We start from the raw sequence: 19,074 nt of genomic DNA on the forward strand, positions 1-19,074 counted from the left end.
GAGGAAACCGAGACCCAGGGCCACACAGCTGAAGAAGGGCAGGTGTGGCCTTCCTGGAGGCCCAACATCCAGCCCCTGGCCTGCCTGGCCTGCCTGCTGGGTCAGCCGGGATGCTCTCTTCCCTGTCCTGGCCCCTGGGGCGCACGCCTCACAGGGACAGAGGAAGCTTCCTGCGCAGAGTTTACAACACGTTGCCACCCAGGGCAGTGGGGCCTGTGCCTCGGGGAGACAGGCCCTTCCCAGAGGGCAAGCCCTCTATCCCCCAGGGCCTGGCTCTACTTGGATGTCACCGTCTCCCCGGGGCAGTCTGTCGCCCCCATGCTCCCGAGTTCCCTCCTTCCAGCTCTTGTCACCCTGCAGTCTGGTTGCTGCTTGGCCCCAGAGCCCACATTCGGCACACAGCTGCCCGGGGAGCCGATGGCCCCGAGCAGAGGATGCCGCTGGGTGGGCAGAGGGAAGCATCTAGATCTTTCCATGCCTCGTCCTCGGCTTCACCTGACCCTCCTCTCTCCCGTGGAATATTTTCCTCTGGAAGCTGAGCAGCCGTGTTTTATTTGGCGGTAGGAGGCGACTGAGTAAGAGACCTCCCATTCGCACGAGCGCTTTGACTCCCCCCAGGTCTGCCAAGATAAATAGCTTTCATTACTCCTCCTTTGGTGGCACTGCTTGTTTTCCCGCCAGAGAGGCAAGGACTTGAAATGTGGCCTTTTTTTTTCCTTTTCCCTCCGGAGCCGGGGGTTCCTTTCCCGTCAGGCCCTCCACCTCTGCTCTCCACGAGGCCAGGAGCGGCTCACCCTGCGCGAGGATGGAAGGCTCCGCGGGAGGAGAGTTTGCCTCCAGCGTTTGTCCTTTTCCACTGAGCCCTTCTGACCCAGGTCTGCCCGGCCTGAAGGGCCCTTGTTTTGTTCTTTCCAGAAGCGAGGGGGAACGGTAGCGTGCGGCGCCCCCCGGTGCCCAGCGCCTTGAGTAGTTAGTGACCTTCCCTAGGGCACCACGCCGTCAGGGCCTGTGCACCTGGAGCCCTGCTGGCTGCCTCCTGCTTGTAGGGGAGGGGCTGGCCTCCCATACCTCGGGCCCCGAGGCTGCCATGTGGGTCAGCATCCCACAGGTGCGGGCCGCATGCAGAGCCCTCATCTGTGCCTCACCTGGTCATCGGGGGGCGAGAAGGGCGGGTGCTGGAGGACCTCCTGGAGGAGGTGACAGGGACGCAGGAGAAGAGGGGAAGGGTGTTCCAGGTCTCAGGAGCCACAGAGCCTGGAGAGACATCCTCTGTCCGTGGTCTCGGGGCATGGCGAAGTCGATGTGGCTTGGCTAGAGAGATGACAGGGGCATGACAAGGCTGCAGACATTGGCAGGGAGCTCCTGAACCCTCTAAGGAGTTTAGACTTGTTCCAGAAGGCTCTGGGAAACCATGGAGGGGTGTGAGCAGGTGGGAGACCGCAGCAGACACTGTGGCTGGGAGGTGACTGGAGGCTCGGCGCATCCCCTGGGACCATCTGGTCAGGGCCTGAGACAGGGCGCCCTGTGTCCACCTCTCTGAGTCAGCCAGCTCTGCTGAGCCCACCTGGGTGCCCGGCCCAGGTCAGGCCCAGCAGTGGGGTGGCGAGCAGGGCGTTTCCTTCAAGCCTGGGACCTGGGAGCCCCTGTGCCTCAGGGTCCCCCAGTTCTGTTGTCCTGGATCCCATGGGCAGGAGGGGATGGCGGGGGGCTGGTTCTGTGTGGGTGGGGAGCAGGCAGTCTGTCCCCAAGAGGCGCCCGTGTCCCAGCCTCACTCATCTGCTGCCTGCCCTGTCTCCATCGCCTGCCTGTCACCCAGCACCCTCCTGTCACCCAGTACGGGGGTCCCACAGAGTGCTGCCTGTGGCTGTGGGGCAGACTCCCAGCCCCGCTGTTCCCATTGCTCCCTCCTCCCTCCTGGGCCCCTCCAGGGCAACGCTCCTCCTGCGTGTCGCCCTTACTCTCAGTTCTCACGCAGAACACTTGCTGTCACCAGGCGCTGGGGGCGTCCCCACACCACGCGCTTGTCTGACGCCAGCTGGGTGTCCTACGGTTCCGCTCAGTGCTGACACTAGCTGGAGAGGCCGTCGGATCCTGCAGTCGAGGGCTTAGTCCCGCAGGACCATCCCCCACCCCCACTGATCGCAAGTCTGGGTTGTCACCTGTGCTTCTGGGCAACCTGCAGTGGTTGAGGGTTGAGGGGGCTCGTTGTGAGTCACAAAAGACACCTGCATGGCTCTTAGCAGGAAATTCCCTGAGTTTTAGGAGCTCCGTGCCGGGAATTGGGACGAAGACCGAATACCTATTTTTTATTATAAATGTGAATATCACAGCCTCCTTTTCCCTCTACCTTCCACGTGCTGTTCCCTCTCACTGGAGAGTTTGTTCCTGGTCTCTCCCCCGGGCTGGGTCAGGTGCCATCTCGAGCCCCCTGCAGTGTCCGTGTTCCCCTGGCTCCGTGCCCCTAACCTGGGGATCCTTGTCACTCGGGCCACCCGGCTGTTCCCGCCTCCCCTGGGCTGGGGAGGGCGTCTCCGCTTCCCGGTGTCCGGTGAGCACATGAGGAAGCGCGTGCGGAGGGAGCTTCGTGCCCTCCTCTCTGCACCTGTGGTTCCAGATGCTTCGGCCGCGTTGGTAAGCGAAGTTTTCCTGGCAGTCAGCCGCGCTCACTCCTTTACTTATTGTCTCTGGCAGAGTTGAGTCGTGGTAGCAGAGATTATATGGCCTGCAAAGCCAAATATAGTTACCTTCTGGTCCTTTACAGAGAAAGTTGGCCATCCCCACTCCTGGAAGCACAGAGAGGTTGTCCAGCACGTTACTTAGGAGCCCAAACCCTGGAGCAGTCAGCTCGGCCACTCACTCACTGTGTGACCTTGAGTGAAACACCTAACCTCTCTGAGCCCCGGTTCCTCGAGCCAACAGGGCGGTAACAGTAGATACTCCCAGGGGTGCTATGAGGAGTCAGGGGAAAGCGCAGGAACAGAGCCTGGCCCTGGAAAGTGCTGGTCCTCGTGGTCTGACATCTCAGCCCCATCCCAGGCTCAGCGGAGTGTGGGCGGGTGCCGGGCCCAGCTCCCCATGGGGACTGGGGTTCATGACATGGGTGCTCGGGAGCCTTGCTTCCCGGGAGCAAGCCAGGTGGGGTGGTTTCCTGTCCTCCCGGGGTCCCAAGCACTGCTCACCCTGCAGGGTTGGCCCTGGCCGTGGTGGCCCTTCACCCCCCACCCAGAGCCTCTGCAGGACAGACTGGCAGCGTGGCGGGTGGGAGGCCAGCTCGCGGCACCCGGCAGGGTCTGGAAGTGGGGCAGACAGTCCTGGCGTGATGGATGCTCCCACTCTGGAGTCCTTTTCTCCCTGCCCCCCATTTGGACCCTGCCTCAGGAGAGCCTCTGCTCTGCCCACCTCCAGCCTGTGCGTCCTGCTGCAGAGAGAGGAACCGGGAGCCTGGCACAGCCTCTGGCCCACAACCCCCTTCGAGGTCCAGTGGCCCGCCAGCCCCTCTCTGCTGCCTGGTTCCCTGGGCCGGCTGTGTGTCCACAGCTCCTGACACGCTGGCTGCCAGAATAGGGGGGGTGCTCTCTGGTTGGTTCCTGGAGGCCGGACACAGTCAAGTTCCCGCCTCTTCAGGGTCACCCATTGATGGCTGAATGTCATGGTGACTTGAGAGGGAGGGGCCCGCCTTCCAGGCTGCCAGGCGGTTTCCTGGCCCCCAGGGCCGCGCTGCTGGGGGGACCTGACCACCACTGCTGGGTCCAGGCCCTGTGGGGTCTGGGCCCTAGGCACTTTCTGGGGGGCAAGCTCTCTCCCCTGGGAGCCATCCGCAGCCAGGAGGTGGGGTGTGCATCCCAGCTCTGCCCGGCCTCGGGGGCCCCAGGCCACTGAGTGAGCAGAGCCCTGTGCGTGCTGTCCACTGGCAGATAGGGGCACCACCGCCCTTTGTCCTGAGAGCTCGTGCTGGCAAAAGGGGGACGGCGGGAGGGAACAGCATGTGCAAAGGCCGGAGCTGGCCCGCGGGGAAGGGCTGGGGAGGGGAGAGACTGATGAGCGAGGAGTATGGTCGTGCCAGGCCTGCACTGCCAGCCCCAGAGCTTGGGCTTCTCTTGAAGCTTTGAAAAGCTCTAGGAATGTGGTCCAGCTTTTCATTTTGGTTTGTCAGATATTTACCAAGCGTCTCCTGGGTGCCCGGGGCTGGCCTGGGGGTGGCATAGCCGTGACTCTTAGGAAAGCCTGCCTCCTTGGGTGGTGGGTGCCCCTGCCGTGATTGGACGGGTCAGGTCACCCTCGGCGCTGGCCTCCCTGGCCTGAGCCCAACCTCTCTGGACGCAGCCAGCCTGCGCTCGGCCACAGGTTCTTGTGGTCGCCTGCCCGGCGCCAGGTGGCAGGGGGCGCCCAGGGCAACTGGTTGGGTTGCCAGGCTGCTTCGTAAACAGAGGCCTTCTCTGGTCTCACTGTCACCCTGGCGCAGCCAACAGATCGGCTTTATCTCCTGCCCCAGGAGGGGTGTGGGCATGGCCACCATGCCAGGGTGTGGGGTCCCTTCCTGGGACCTGCTTATTGTTGGACTTGGCAGCCCCTTATCTTGGGTCCCCTGTGGGTGAGCCTGGGGCCGTAGTGGCCAGGACACGCTTCCCTCCCATCCGTGGCCAGGAGGGTTACCGTGCCCCGCTGTGGCCCAGGAGCCCTCCTCCACGGCCTGGCCCCGGCCCAGTGCTCAGACTACACAGGCGGAGAGCGAGGCCGCGGTGCACAGCCTGAGGCCCCTCAGCTCCAGATTCACACATCGAACGGTGATCTTTGTCTATTGAGATAAAATTTACATAGTGTTAAACAAACCCGCGCAGGGTGTGTAATTAAGTGCTGTTTGGTGCGCTCACAGTATTGCGTAACCGTCACCTCTGCCCTGTTCCAAAACATGTCGTCACCCCAAAAGGAGACCTTGTATCCATGAAGCAATCGCTCCCATTCTCCCTCCCCTAACCCCTGGCAGCCACCAATTTGCTTTCTGTCTCTGTGGACTTACCAATTTCTTGATGTTTCATTTAAGTGGGATCACAAATGTGTGACCTCTTGTGTCTGACTTCTCTCCCTTGGCGGCGTGTTTCTGAGGTCCGTGCACGTGGTAGCGAGCGTCAGGACTGCCTGCCTTTCTGTGGCTGAATTGTATGCCCTTGTATGGATTTACCACGTTTGGTTTAGCCGCTCCTCGGCTGGTGGGCATCTGAGTTGCTTCTACTTTTCGGCTCTTGTGAACATCACTGCTTTGAGTATTTGCATACGAGTGTGTGTTGAGTACCTGCTTTCAGTTCTTTGGGTCTGTACCTCGGTGTGGGGTTGCTGAGTCAAACGGTAATTCTATGTTTAACTTTTGAAGAACCACCTGTTTTCCATGCCGGCTGCACCATTTTACGTTCCCACCAGCAGGGTGTGAAGGTTCCGATTTCCCTCTCACCGACACTTGTTCTTTTCCCCTTTTTGGTTTTAAATTACAGCCATGGTGGTGGGTGTGCAGTGGTAGCTCACTGAGGTTTTGATTTGCATTTCCCTGCTGATTAGCGATGGTGAGCATCTTCTCACGTGCTTCTCGGCCATCTGTGTGTCTTCTTTGGAAAAATGTCGGTTGAAGTCCTCTGCCCCTTGTTGTCGAGGAAGATTCGTCCTGAGCTAGCATCTGTGCCAGTCTTCCTCTATTTTTTATATGTGGGTTACCGCCACAGTGTGGCTGAGGAGTGGTGTAGGTCCGTGCCTGGGATCCGAACCCGTGAACCTGGGCCGCTGAAGCAGAGTGCCCCGAACCCAACCTCTACGCCACGGGACCAGCCCCCTTAGCCCCTTTTTGACTCGGGCTGTTTATCTTTTTTGTTAAGAGTTCTTTATATATTCCAGACGCTAGATCCTTCTCAGGTATGTGCTTTGCAAACATTTTCCACCGTCCAGTAGGTTTTTTCACTTTCTTGATAGTGTCCTTTGATGCACAAAAGTTTTTGATTTTGGTGAAATCCAATTTATCGAGTTTTTGTTTTGATACTCTTGCTTTGGGTGTCGAATCTAGGAGTCCTTTGCTAAACCCACTGTCCTGAAGATTTGCCCCTGTGCTTTCTTCTCGGAGTTCTACAGTTGCTGCTCGTACATTTAGGTCCCGACCCGTTTGAGTTGGGTTGTGTGTGTGGTGTGAGGTAGGGGTCCCTGCAGAAGCACGTGGAGAGCGCTCGTCCCAGCACCAGCTGTGGGAGAGAATATTTTCTCCCTGTTGGATGCTCTTGGCACCCTTGTTAAAGATCACCTGACTGTAAACGACAGGGCTGACTTCTGGACTCTTGAGTTTGTCCCACTGATCTCTGTCTCTCTTTGGCCATGCTGTTCTGTTTTGATTACTGCACCTTGGTAGTAAGTTTTGAAATCTGGGAGTGTGAGTCCTCCAACTTTGCTCTTTTTCAAGATTGCTTTGGCTCTCTTGGGGCGGTTGGGAACACTTCTGCCCATCTGTACACATGCTTCTCTCCATGCATCTATTTCGTCATTGTTGTGATTGATTTGTGAGCTGTTCGAGCATAAGTTGCAGACATCACGAGAATTCTCTCTACATACTTCCACGCGAGTCTCCTAAGAATAAGGGTGTTCTTCTGCAGACCACAATGCTGTCATCACATCATTTAAAATGACCGCACCTGTAGTCCATGCTCACATTTCTCCATGTGGCCTCCGTAGCTTTTGGAGAGCGTCTCGTCAGGCTCCAGTCCCAGGTCACTCAGCATGTGACGGGCGCGGCTCCTGTCTCCCTCACTCTGGGACCCTTCCCAGCAATGGTCGTCTTTCCTGACATTGCCATTTAGAGGGGACAAGCCAGGTTGTCTTGCAGACTGTCCCCGTGACCTGGCCCTGGCTGTTGTCCCCTTGTGATGGGACCAGGGTAACGTTTTTGCCAAGAACACGACACCGACGCGGCGTCTGCCCGCTGCACTGCCTCAGGGCCGCAGCGTCGTGTGGTTCATCCTATTCCTGCTGGCACTCAGTGCCCCGCTTTGTGAGCTGGGCACACCACGTGCTTGTTGAAGGAATGACTGGAAACAGTCGTGGCGGGGGGCGCGGGATGCAGGACTGTCATGTGCTGGGCCCTCTGCTTGCCCCCCGCCGTCAGTCCCATTTGGTAGATGAGAAAACCGAGGCTCAGGGAGGTCAAGGGACACACTGAGTGGCGTGGACGGGGCATGAGCCCAGGCTGTCCTCCAATGGCCAGGCTCACGGTCACTATGCTGCCCCAGGACAGGGAGGAAGGGCTCAGCCGGAGAACCTAGAAAGGGCCCTGGGAATTCCCTCTTGACCCTCCCCCAGCTATGAAGGCCAGTGATCCCCCATGTGACCCAGAAGGATTGGCAGATGCATGCCCACCTCCCTCAGCTGGGAAGCGGCTCCCATGACCCTCTGACCCTGCAAACCTTGCCCTTGGTGGCTATGTCTCCCTACCGCAGTGCCCGCTGGGTGCACAGGGGCCTGGCGCCAGGAGGTGCACCAGGAGGCAGTGTCCTGGCAGAGGCGCCCCTGGGCCCAGAGGCCTCGCTGGGCCGCACAGCGCCTGGCACCCCCGTCACAGCCCTGGTGGCCCTGGCACACCTGGCCTCCTGTCCCACAGGCATTGTTCCTACGTCCTTGTCGCCTGCTCGGCCACCCCCTCGTCCTCAGCGAGGGCTGACAGGCAGGGCACACGGCAGCGCGTGCAGGGCGGTTTCACAACACCCGGAAGAATCTGGGAGCCGAGAGGAGTGGGTGAGGGTGGCAGGGACATGGCTCAGGCAGAGGCGGCTGAGCAGAGCCTCATGGCCAGCCTGGGACCTGTGGCTCACGCCGCCTCTGTCATTGTAGATGAAGACGTGTGCGTGTTCAAGTGCTCCGTGTCCCGGGAGACCGAGTGCAGCCGCGTGGGCAAGCAGTCCTTCATCATCACGCTCGGCTGCAACAGCGTCCTCATCCAGTTCGCCACGCCCAACGGTACGATCCCCCTCCCGCCCCGCGGGCCTGGCCCCTGTTCCCTCCTCCCAGAGCCGCGGCCCCTGGAGGAGGCCGTCAGGGTCTGGGCTGGGCCCAGCCGACACTGGAGGATGGGCAGGACGAGGGGCTGGGGCGGGCGGAGCGCAGAGAAGCCACCGGAAGGTGCTGAGCAGACGCGCGTACGGGACACGAGTGGACACATGAGGTTACGGAGGGGCTGGCGAGCCCCAGGCGAGCGCTGCTGGTGGCGTGGGGCAGGGGCAGCAGTGGGGGCAGTGGGATGACCAGGGCTGGAGACCCCTGAAGGGACCTGAGCCCTACAGCCCGTTTCCTCCAGGAATAACTTAAGTTCATTGTTAAAAAAAAGGGAGAGGAAACACCACCAGGGTTAACCATTGGAAGTTGGTGGCTTAGATCCCTCTAGTATGTGTTTGTTTTTGCTGAGGAAGATTGGCCCTGAGTGAACATCTGTGCCAATCTTTCTCTGTTTTGTATGTGAGATGCTGCCATAGCATGACCTGATCAGCGGTATGTAGGTCTGTGCCCGGGAACTGAACCCAGGCCGCCGAAGCAGTGTGTGCCGAACTTAACTGTGAGGCCATCGGGGCTGGCCCCTTCTAGTCTTTTTCTACTGTGTGAATATTTGTATTTTGCTTTTTCCCCTTTCGATCCTATCTGTTGTTTAAATTGTGGTGAAGTATACGTAACAAAAAACTTCCCATTTGAGCCCTTTTTGAGTGTCCAGTTCAGTGGCATTAAGGACATTCACATTATTGTGCAATCGTCCCCACCAGCCGGCTCCAGAACCTTCTCATCTTCCCAAACTGAAGCTCTGTCCCCATTAAACACCAGCTCCCCCTCCCCTCCCCAGCCCCTGGCCCCACCTCCTCCTTCCTGTCTCTCTGGATTTTGAATTGCTTGATGCAATTCAGCAGCCATCGTCTGTGTTAATAAACACAGTTCCTTTTAAAGGGCCGCATACCATCAGTCCCGCAGACCCGCGGTGATGGCGTCTCTGACTGTTTCTCAGTCCCCTCTTACTGTCACCGAGGCATGGCGTCCCTTGTGTCCACTGCCACGCACAGACACGCTGTGAGCCGCTCGGTGGGCTAGTGGTTATTTGCTGGGGCGAAGCCCAGAGGTTCTGTGCCCGGGTCAGTGGGCGTGTGCCCTCCGGAGGCTTCGCCACACTTCCTTTGACAAGGAAGCGCCCAGGCCCGCCGCCACCCGCCCTGTGGAGCACCCCGGCCCCCAGTGCGGACACCTGCCTCCTCCCGTGTCAGCAGCCACATGGCAGGCTCGGCTGCCCTTCTTCTTGTCCAAATTTAAATATTTGGGAAAAAGAAATCGTCATGTCGCATGTGCTCAAGGTGGAAAAGTCGGGTGTGCACCTCTTTGGAGAGGGGGTCCCCGGTCCCTCTGGTCCCCGCGCCCCTGCGACGGCTGCGCATAACCCAGCTCTCCCCTGCAGATTTCTGTTCCTTCTACAACATCCTGAAGACCTGCCGGGGCCACACCCTGGAGCGCTCGGTGTTCAGCGAGCGCACCGAGGAGTCCTCCGCCGTGCAGTATTTCCAGGTGGGTCCCTGCGGCCGTGGCCCAGGGCCACCGGCTGCCCAGCCTGGCTCTGCCCCCACCAGCTCGTCCCCTCGGGCAGGGCTCCTCCACTCGCTGGGCCTCAGTTTCCGTGTTTGTGAAATGGACATGCCAGTGTCTGCCCAGGGGCTGCTGCAAGGATCAGAGTGCAGCTGCTGCTCAGAGCTGAGAGCACTGTGCGGAAGGCGAGTGTGGCCGGAACGTCCGCAGCGGGTGGGGCGGCCGGCGCTGGTCCACATACGTCAGACGCACAGAGGCCTCGCCTCCTTCCCGACGACTCGAGGAGGGAAGGACTCTTATTGTCCCCATTTTACAGATGAGAAAACTGAGGCTCAGGGAGCTTCAGACTTGTTCCAAGTCATACAGCTCTTATGCACAAGAGCCAAGGTGGGAGGCCAGGTCTGCCCGATGCCGAGGCCCGGGCCTCCGCCCGGGCCACACGGCCTCCCAGTGCCTGTCGTCTTACAGAGACCCCAGCACCCCGCCCACCTGGTGCTCTGAGTTCTGGGTTCTGTCAGATCTGCTTCTTTGGGGCCCCTGATCCCAGAACCCCGCCCGGGGCAAGTCTTGAGTTCTCCCGATTGGCTTCCAGCTCCAGGCTGCATTGGCCACGGGACGGTGGGCGGTGTCCCTCCTGGGGGCCAGGCTGGCGGTAGCGGGGAGACGGCCTCTAGATGGAAGTTTCTGTCCGAGGCGGCCCCCATGTCGCTGGCCGGCCAGGGCCTCGGCCACCTGTGTCTGTCGCCCTGTGCCACTGGTGCCTGTCTGTTGCAGTTTTACGGCTACCTGTCCCAGCAGCAGAACATGATGCAGGACTACGTGCGCACGGGCACCTACCAGCGCGCCATCCTGCAGAACCACACGGACTTCAAGGACAAGGTGAGTGGCTCCGCAGGCGCCCCGCCTCCCACGCCTCCACCCGCCGCGCCCACCTCGCTGCCAGTTGTCTCCAGGATTTTTTTGCTCATTGACTTTATTTTTACTTTTTTTGGATTACAAAAGCAAAATCTTTGTGTCAGGACCCAGGGTGTCTAATACAGCCATGGAAGGTCTGTCCTTTCCCTCCAGAATGACCGCGGGCAGCAGTGAAGGTCGCTTCCAGGTTTCTCCCCATTGTATGCAGTCACGCATCGCTTAACAGCAGGGCTGTGTTCTGGGAATGTGTTAGGTTATTTTGTCTTTGTGTGAACATCACAGCACGTCCTCACGCCAGCCTGGCTGGGACAGCCCCCTACACACCCAGGCTCCGTGGGACTCATCTATGGGCCCACCGTCGGATACGCGGTCTGTCATTGACCGAATGTCAGTATTCGGTGCATGACTGTACCAGCGTTTTTTTTTTTTGAGGAAGATTAGCCCTGAGCTAACTACTGCCAGTCCTCTTTTTGCGGAGGTAGCCTGGCCCTGAGCTAACATGCATGCCCATCTGCCTCTATTTTATATGTGGGACGCCTACCACAGTATGGCGCGCCAAGTGGTGCCATGTCCACACCCGGGATCCAAACCGGTGAACCCCTGGCTGCCGAGAAGCGGAATGTGCGAACTTAACCACTGTGCCACCGGGCTGGCTGCCAGTGTATATATTTTTGAGTTATTTCATTCAACCTTTTTTTTTTTTTTTCACAAAATGGGATTGTAGTCTATGTGCTCTTCTTGCAAAATACTTCTACCCCGCCTAATGGGACGTCTTGGGACTTATTACTGAGTCCCATGAATGTAGTGTAATTTACCTAGTTATTTCCCCGGTTCCTTTTAAAATCTTAACGTTGCCGAGTGACGCATACTCGTGACTAGAAGGAGCGAGCAGGGCAGAGTATGCGTGATCAGAGGTGAGCGATTACTCCCTCTCTTCCCACGGCCTGGAGTCTCTGGACCCCCTGGGAGCCTGTGCCTTCCCAGCGTGTGTCAGGGCTCTCCACAGGTCCGCGCCCTCAGCAGCTGGTGCCCTGGTCATGCCCCCAGCAGTGCTGGAATCCCCTCAGGACCCAGCCCACAGCTGGGGAGGTTCTGTCCTCGCCGGGCCTGGTGGCCTCCTGAGCAGGCCGCGCTGAGCCCCAGGAGGGGCACGCTCCTTCAGCGAAGTCCCTGCGAGCTCCCCCAGGACAGACATCCCTTCCTCGGCTCACCTAGAGCTCCAGTGGGCTCCCCGAGGCCCCCATGTGACGGTCCCAGCACCCCTGGGCGCTCATTCTGCACCTAGAGCAGTTCTCTGTTAGAGCGTGCCTGTCACCCCAGAAACTTTTCTCCTGATGCTGCTTGTGAGGAAGCAATCCGACGAATCCAGAACGTGGGACAGTCTACCACGCCCCGGCCTGGACTCTTCCAAGAGCCCACGGCACAGGGGCCGGCAGCTCTTCAGGGGGCGCCCAGCCAAGCCACTGGCCACTTCTGCAGGCAGGGTCAGCACAGAGCCAGGAGATGCTTCCGCCGACGGCCCCTGGGCCCCTTTGGTCCCTGCGAGGGCTGCAGAGGTCCTGGGAGCACACACTCAGCTGCCGAGCTGGTCCTCAGCCCAGCTGACCCAGAGGCCCGGGGGCCCCTCCCAGCGTGCTGACGCCCTGTGGGGCCTGGAGCCGGAGCCTGCCCACCTGGTGCCCGCCAGGTGGGCCTGCCTGGTCAGGCCAAGCCTCAGTGGTCACACAGCCGGGCTCAGAATGCCCTTACCTAGCAAGCACTTGTTCCCAGAGAGACTCTGGGCACCGTGACACTAGTGACAGGCTGTCCCCCATGCTGCATCAGCCCACAGCCCAAACCATTCCTTCTCGGGTCCGAGAGCGTGTAATGGGCTTCCCGTCCTCGCCGTCTGTGCGAGTCCCGCTCTGCTGCCCTCAGACCCAGAGCTGGGGCTCGTGTGCTCCTCGCAGCACGGGGCACACCCAGTGGGGTTGTCTGGCAGGGCTCAGACTGGTGATGTCTGTCCCTTCATTGGCGTCTTGTTCTCACCACCCCACCTCCCCAGATCGTCCTTGACGTGGGCTGTGGCTCTGGGATCCTGTCGTTTTTCGCCGCCCAGGCCGGAGCAAGGAAGATCTATGCGGTGGAGGCCAGCACCATGGCCCAGCATGCCGAGGTCAGCGGCCTGCAGGGCCTCCCGGCCCGTCCTCGTCCTTGTCCTCTCCCAGCCTGGGGAAGCCGGCCCTGCTGGGAGGCCCCAGGAGACCTGCCCCCAGATCAGGGGAGCCTGGGGACATCACTTCTCTACTTGAGTTTCTTGTCCCCCAAACTGAATGGTTTTGGGAGGGAGAGGGGCTTGCTGACCCTGGGGCCATGTCCCCTCCATGACTGGGAGTCACCCACGGGGTTCAGGGGCGGTTTGGGCCTACAGGGGGTAGACTGTGCAGTCACACAGGCCCCGGGCCAGCGGTCACCCTCTCTGCACCCCACTTCCGTTTGCAAAATGCATTTCACCTCAGGATTTCATTTTATGGGTGTCCGCTGTCATTTCCATTTCTCTTTGGGGAAAAATGCACTGAAACCTTAGTTCACAAGGCTCCAAACCTGGAAGCTACAAAAGGGTAACGAGTGAAGACGCCCCCCACGCACCCTGCCCCGGCTCCCAGCAGCCCTGCCGTCTCGGCCCCACGTTGCTGTCTCCGCTGTGTTGTCGTGTATGGAGCCTCCTCGCTCCTCCCCGTGGCTGCAGAGCATCTTTTGTGTAGACACAGAGTGTTGGCGAACTTAGGCTGCTCGCAGTCTCTGCAGACCAGCGCTGTACTGAATGCTGACACACTGTCACCTCTGCCCTGCGTGACTGTCCCCAGGACAAGTTCCTGGCCCTGGAATCCCTGGGCGGGACGGTGTGTCCAGGTTCTGCTCTGGTGGCTGGAGCAAAGTCTCCCGCCCCTGTCTCTGCTCCCGTCAGCACTTGTCCCCGCGGGGTGAAGCTGATGTCAGGGGCGGGCAGCCGCGGCAGGGCAGCCAGGAGAGGGCTGGGGCCGCCGCGAGCTCTTAGGGCGCCGGCTGATCACAGCTGTGGTTAGGATCCAACGAGGGAGGCAGAGGGCGTCTGGTGGCCACATGTGGACGGCCCCATGGCGGGTGGGCGCAGGGACTCCCAGTGACGCCCCTGGCCCGCCCGCCCGCCCGCCCGCAGGTCTTGGTGAAGAGTAACAACCTCACCGACCGCATCGTGGTCATCCCCGGGAAGGTGGAGGAGGTCTCGCTGCCCGAGCAGGTGGACATCATCATCTCGGAGCCCATGGGCTATATGCTCTTCAACGAGCGCATGCTCGAGAGCTACCTCCACGCCAAGAAGTACCTGCGGCCTGGCGGTGAGTAGCCCTGTGGCTGCTGGGCCCAGGGTACCTTTGGAGAGGCCCTGGGCACTTCGCCTCCGGCACGACTGTGGTCCGGCTGCCTGCTGGCCTCGGCGGCGGCTTGCGGTGCAAGGGGCGTCTGGGCCTTCGCTCCCTACCCCAAAGCAGGCCAGACAGCCTCCTGCCTGGCCTGCTCACGCCTCCAGAGAGCCTCGGGCCACCCCTGCCATCTCGTGCCCTGGTGTCTGGGGGACAGTGTCCGGCATGAAGGTGGTGGTATAGAAGCTGCAGGGAAGTCGTGGGGGCCTCTTCCCGAGGGGCTGACTTGTCGTCTTTCTCCCTTCATCCCCAGCTGTGGACCTGGCCCTCAAGGAGACGGGGGTGGGGGTCCTCGTGTGTTGGGGGCAGCTGTCCAGTGTGCCCATCTGTGGCTGCCTGCCTGCCTGTGCTCCTGGGTCATTGGGTCACTGGGAGGAGCGGTCTTTGCACGGCCCTGGGTGTCTGCACAGCCCTGGGCATCTGCATGGTGTGTGTCGGTTCTCTGCTCGCTTCTGGGTTTGTCTGAGTACTAATGTATAAGCAAGGAGTTGTGTGTGTGCGTGTGTGCATGGGGCACGGGGTCACTGGCTAGGGCAGCAGCAGGGGCAGAGCGTGGGAAGCCGGCAGACTTCCCGCTGGGGCATGTGGCGGGCGGGGGTGGGTGGGTCTGTGGGGGGCCCCCGCCTCAGCCCTCTAGCCTTCCTGGATGCAGGCTGCAGGACCCTGCCCGCACTCGCCTCCCTGGGGGGGCTGGTGGCTGCCATTCCCCACGGCTGTGTGCTGTGTCTGTGTCCTGCGTCCTGGGCATGAGTGTGGAAAGTGAGGCCGCCCGGGGACTGTCCTGGACTCGCTCTCCTCCCATCCCGCCCTGCCCGTGGGCCAGGCTGGGCCAGGCTGGGCCGGGGATGCGGCCCCAGCAGAGTGGCCTGCTCCTCACAGGATGTGAGGACAGACCCTGCTGGTCAAGCAGCCTGCCCAGGATGAGGCCCAGGCCTGCGCTGCCCCAGCCTGCAGGAGTGTGGCTCCAGTCAATCTCAGAAAGCTCTTTGGGGGGATTCAGGGCTGGGGGCTGCCCCAGAGGCTGGCAGGGGGCCTCCAGCCAGAGGGAGCGTCTCCATCCTCCGCAGTGGCTGCAGCCCAGGCTTCTGGCTCAAGGAGAAGGTGGATTCCCGCTAGCGCCTCAGGGCCCTCCCCCGCAGAGAGGAGGGAGGGAGGGGGAGGCCCACATCTGGTGGCCAGGTGACCGGGGCCTCCCAAGCCTGGCTCTCCCGCCGCTGGCCCAGACTCATCTGTCTGTGCGTTGAGTCACACTGATGGAGGCCCAAGCGGCCCCCGCCTGCCTGCCAGAGCCTGGGCAGTCCCTGTGGTGGGGGTGCGGCCAGATCCCCACCAGCCTGTGGCCCCAGCTGAGGTCACGGCAGGCGTAGCTTGGGGCTCACCCTCGCTGTCCCGGCTGCCCGGGTGTCCAAGGGAAACAGTGCCTGGGAGGCACTGCCCTGTGGATGGCAGGCCCCCAAGTCCTGGCCACACCCTGGGCGCCACTCACTTCCCCCGAGCCTCGGGGAGCCTTCCCGCCTCCCTGCCCCGGTAATGGGCCACACGGCCGGGCCTCGTGCCTCCCCGCTGGCTGTTCAGGCTGAGGGAGGTGCTGCAGTTCACGTGCTCCTTGGGGCCACTGGCGAGCAGGCACTCAGGACCTCTGTGTCACATGAATGAATGAATGAATGAGAGGCCAGGAAGGCCCAGGGTGGGGGGTCCTGGGCCCCTTAGAGGCTCTCCCAGGCCCTGTGGGATGTCCCACCCTGACACTGGCACCCTCCCTGCCCCTCGCTCCCAGGAAACATGTTCCCCACCATCGGTGACGTCCACCTGGCGCCCTTCACGGACGAGCAGCTCTACATGGAACAGTTCACCAAGGCCAACTTCTGGTGAGTGCGCCGGGGCCGCCTGCTCGGCCGGCCGCCTGTCCTCCTCCTCCGTGGGACCTGAGACACGGGCCGGACGAGCTGCCGGTGACCTCGCCATGGGCGGGCCTTCCCACAGGTACCAGCCCTCCTTCCACGGCGTGGACCTGTCGGCCCTCCGAGGCGCCGCAGTGGACGAGTACTTCCGGCAGCCTGTGGTGGTGAGTGGGGCGCCCGGGCGCTGTCGCAGTTCGTGTGGGACATGGCCCTCCTCTGGGGTGACGCGAGGGGAGCAAGCTGTGCATCCCCAAGGAAGCCACTGCCCCTCTCGGAGCTCTCACTTCCGCCCCAGCACAGAGGATGCTGGAGGTAACACACTCAGCATGTGGGAAGCACGCGGTACACGCGAGCTGTCACCAGACACATGGACCCCAGACACGTGGATCAGCCTGTGGACTGATGGTGATGGATTTTCAGTTATTGAGGTTTTCACAGTGATACACAGACCAAGGTTCAAAAACCAAAAACTTACAAGGGGAAAGCCTCCCACTTCTGTCCCCAGCCACACAGTCCTCCTTCTGGGAGGCAAACAGTATCTCTTGTCTGTCTTTCCAGAAGTTTTCTACCTAAATGTGCATATACAAATAGATAGATATTTGGACTTTTTTCCTTTCAAAAGATAGCATAATCAGCATACAGTTCTTACTAGCTCTGTGGTCAGAGGACATACAATGTATGGTTTTAGTCTTTTGAAATTTGTTGAGAGTTGCTTTACACCCAGTGTGTAGTCTCTCTGGTGTGTGTTCTGTGTGTACATGAGAAAAAAGTGTATTAGTCACTTGTTGAGAACAGTGTGGTATTAATGCCATAAGGTCACAGCTGGGAATCGTGTCGGTCCAGTCTCTCTCTCTGCCGACTTTTTGATCTACTTGTCCTATCACTAACTTATTTTTCCTTTTAGTTCTGCTGGTTTTTGCTTTATATTTTTCGACACTATGTTATTAGGTGCATACAGGTTTAGGATTATTATATCTTCCTGTTGATTGATCCTTTTGTCATTATGAAAAGTGCCTCTTCTTATCTCTAGGAGTACTTCTTGCCTTAAAGTCTCCTTTTTTTCTGATAGTAGTTCAGCTACTCTGGCTTTCTTTTGGTTAACCTTTGTACAATATATTGTTTCATCCTTCTACTTTCAGCCTTTTTGTATCCTTATTACTTAAGTTTTCTCTCAGATAAGCAGCATATATATGAGTCTTGTTTTTTAACCAGATTGATGTTTTTTATCTTTTAATTAGAATATTTAGACCATTTACATTTAATGTAATTATTGGTCTGTATATGGGTATAAATCTGTCATCTTACCATTTTTCTGTTTATTCTGACTGTTGTTTCTTTTTAACTCTTTTCTTGCCTTCTTTTGTTTTAACGAGGTATATATTCTTGTTTCCCCCTCCTGACGTCTCTCATTAGTTTCGGGAAGCTCTTGGGCAGTATGTCCTTAAACCCTCCCCGTGCCCCATTCTTTCTCCTTCTGGGACTCTGATTCCGTGTACATTAGACCTTTTCAGCAGTCTCAGATGATTCTTACACTCTCTTCTGTATCTTCCATCCATTTTTCTCTCAGTTGCTTCATTTTCTTATTTTCTACTGATGCACCTTCCAGTTCCGGTCCTCTTTTCGCTGTGTCTAATCTGATTTTCTTAGTTTCAGTTATAGAATTTCATTTTGCGTATTTTTCACTATTTCGGTTCTCCTTGAAATTCTCCATTTTTCCACCTTTTTTCTTGCACACAGTAATTGTAAGTCTCTGATGACTTCAGTATCTGGGTAAATGGTAAGTGTACCCCCGTCTTCTGTTCATCCTCTGGGTTTTGGTTCTCCATCTCTGGTTCTGTCTCGCTGTGCCTGGTACTGAGCACTGGAGCAGCCCTGCAGGAGGCTCCCTCCCAGGCTGGCGGTGCTTCAGGCAGTGCCAGCCACATGGACGCAGCACACGGGCCTGGCAGGCACTGAGGTGTGTGGGGGCTGCTTTCAGGCTCCGCTTGGCTGGTCTATTTCCAGCTTCCCTGTAGAGCAGGGGTTCTCAGACTGTTTGGTCTTGGGGCCCCTTTGAGTTCTTAAAAATGGAGGATCCCAAAGAACTTTCGTGAATGTGTGTTATATCTATTGATATACCTATTGGTATACCATTATATCTAATCCAGTATATCTATTGATATACCGTTAGTATCTATTGGTATTAAAAACTGAGCCCAAAAAACTTAAAAATACGTATTTGTTTTTCCTCCCGAAAGCCCCAGTACACAGTCGTATATTCTAGTTAAAAGTCCTTCTGTGTGAGCCGCCACAGCATGGCTACTGACAGACGAGTGGTGTGGTTCCGCTCCCGGGAACCGAACCTGGGCCACCAGAGTGGAGCATGCAGATCTAGCCACTAGGCAATCAGGGCTGGCTCTAAAAAGACATATTTTTATTCATTTATTCATTTTGACTTATTTTAATTCATTTAAAAATAACAGTAAACCCATTACATGTTAACATAAATAGCATTTTTTAAAATTTTTATTTATTTTATTTATCATTTTTTTTGAGGAAGGTCAGCCCTGAGCTAACATGTGCTGCCAATCCTCCTCTTTTTTGCTGAGGAAGACTGGCCCTGAACTAACATCCGTGCCCATCTTCCTCTACTTTCTATGTGGGACAGCTACCCCAGCATGGCTTGCCAAGAGGTGCCATGTCCCCACCCGGGATCCAAACTGGTGAACCCCGGGCCGCTGAAGTGGAACATGCACACTTAACCACTGCAACACTGGGCTAGCCCCATAAATACCATTTTTAAGAAATATATATTTTCCAAAACTTTCCAGTGAGAATAGTTGCATTTTTAATTTGCAAATCTTTTAATCTCTGGCTTAATAGAAGACAGTTGGATTTGTTCCGCATTCAGTCTGTGGTAATGTCAGCTTTGCCTGAATGAATGAACAAGGCAGAAAACATCTTAGTGTTATGAACAGTTTTGGCCTTGAGGCTGCTCTGAAGGGACCGTGCTTTGAGAACCACTACTTTAGGGCGTGGCCCTCACGGTCGCAGGGAGCCCGCCCGGTGGTCCACAGGGCCCCGCGTCCCAGCCTCCCAGCAGCAACACGCTGCTCAACTGTGGCTTTGTTGCGTCTGAGAGCCGTCTCTGCTGGGTTTCTCTAACCCCACCCCAGACATTGGCAGATGCCGCCCAGTGAGATGGCATGCAGAATGTCCACCTCCTTTTCCACACTTCCTCTTTCCTTCGCATCTTGGCCCCC

General features: G+C 58.3%; 1 protein-coding gene across 2 annotated transcripts in view; it reads left to right on the forward strand.

Annotated features, from left to right (window-relative positions):
- CARM1 (coactivator associated arginine methyltransferase 1) overlaps positions 1–19,074 on the forward strand; it is a 38,123-nt gene that overhangs the window by 15,148 nt on the left and 3,901 nt on the right. For both annotated transcript variants that reach the window (XM_044752121.2, XM_044752122.2), the window contains exons 2-8: positions 7,855–7,980; positions 9,452–9,558; positions 10,351–10,455; positions 12,536–12,646; positions 13,670–13,847; positions 15,709–15,799; positions 15,915–15,996. In XM_044752121.2, the coding sequence (XP_044608056.1) occupies positions 7,855–7,980; positions 9,452–9,558; positions 10,351–10,455; positions 12,536–12,646; positions 13,670–13,847; positions 15,709–15,799; positions 15,915–15,996 (800 nt within the window). The remainder of the gene's footprint in view (positions 1–7,854; positions 7,981–9,451; positions 9,559–10,350; positions 10,456–12,535; positions 12,647–13,669; positions 13,848–15,708; positions 15,800–15,914; positions 15,997–19,074) is intronic.

The sequence above is a fragment of the Equus asinus genome, chromosome 20 (assembly GCF_041296235.1).
Source record: "Equus asinus isolate D_3611 breed Donkey chromosome 20, EquAss-T2T_v2, whole genome shotgun sequence".
Lineage (NCBI taxonomy): Eukaryota > Metazoa > Chordata > Mammalia > Perissodactyla > Equidae > Equus > Equus asinus.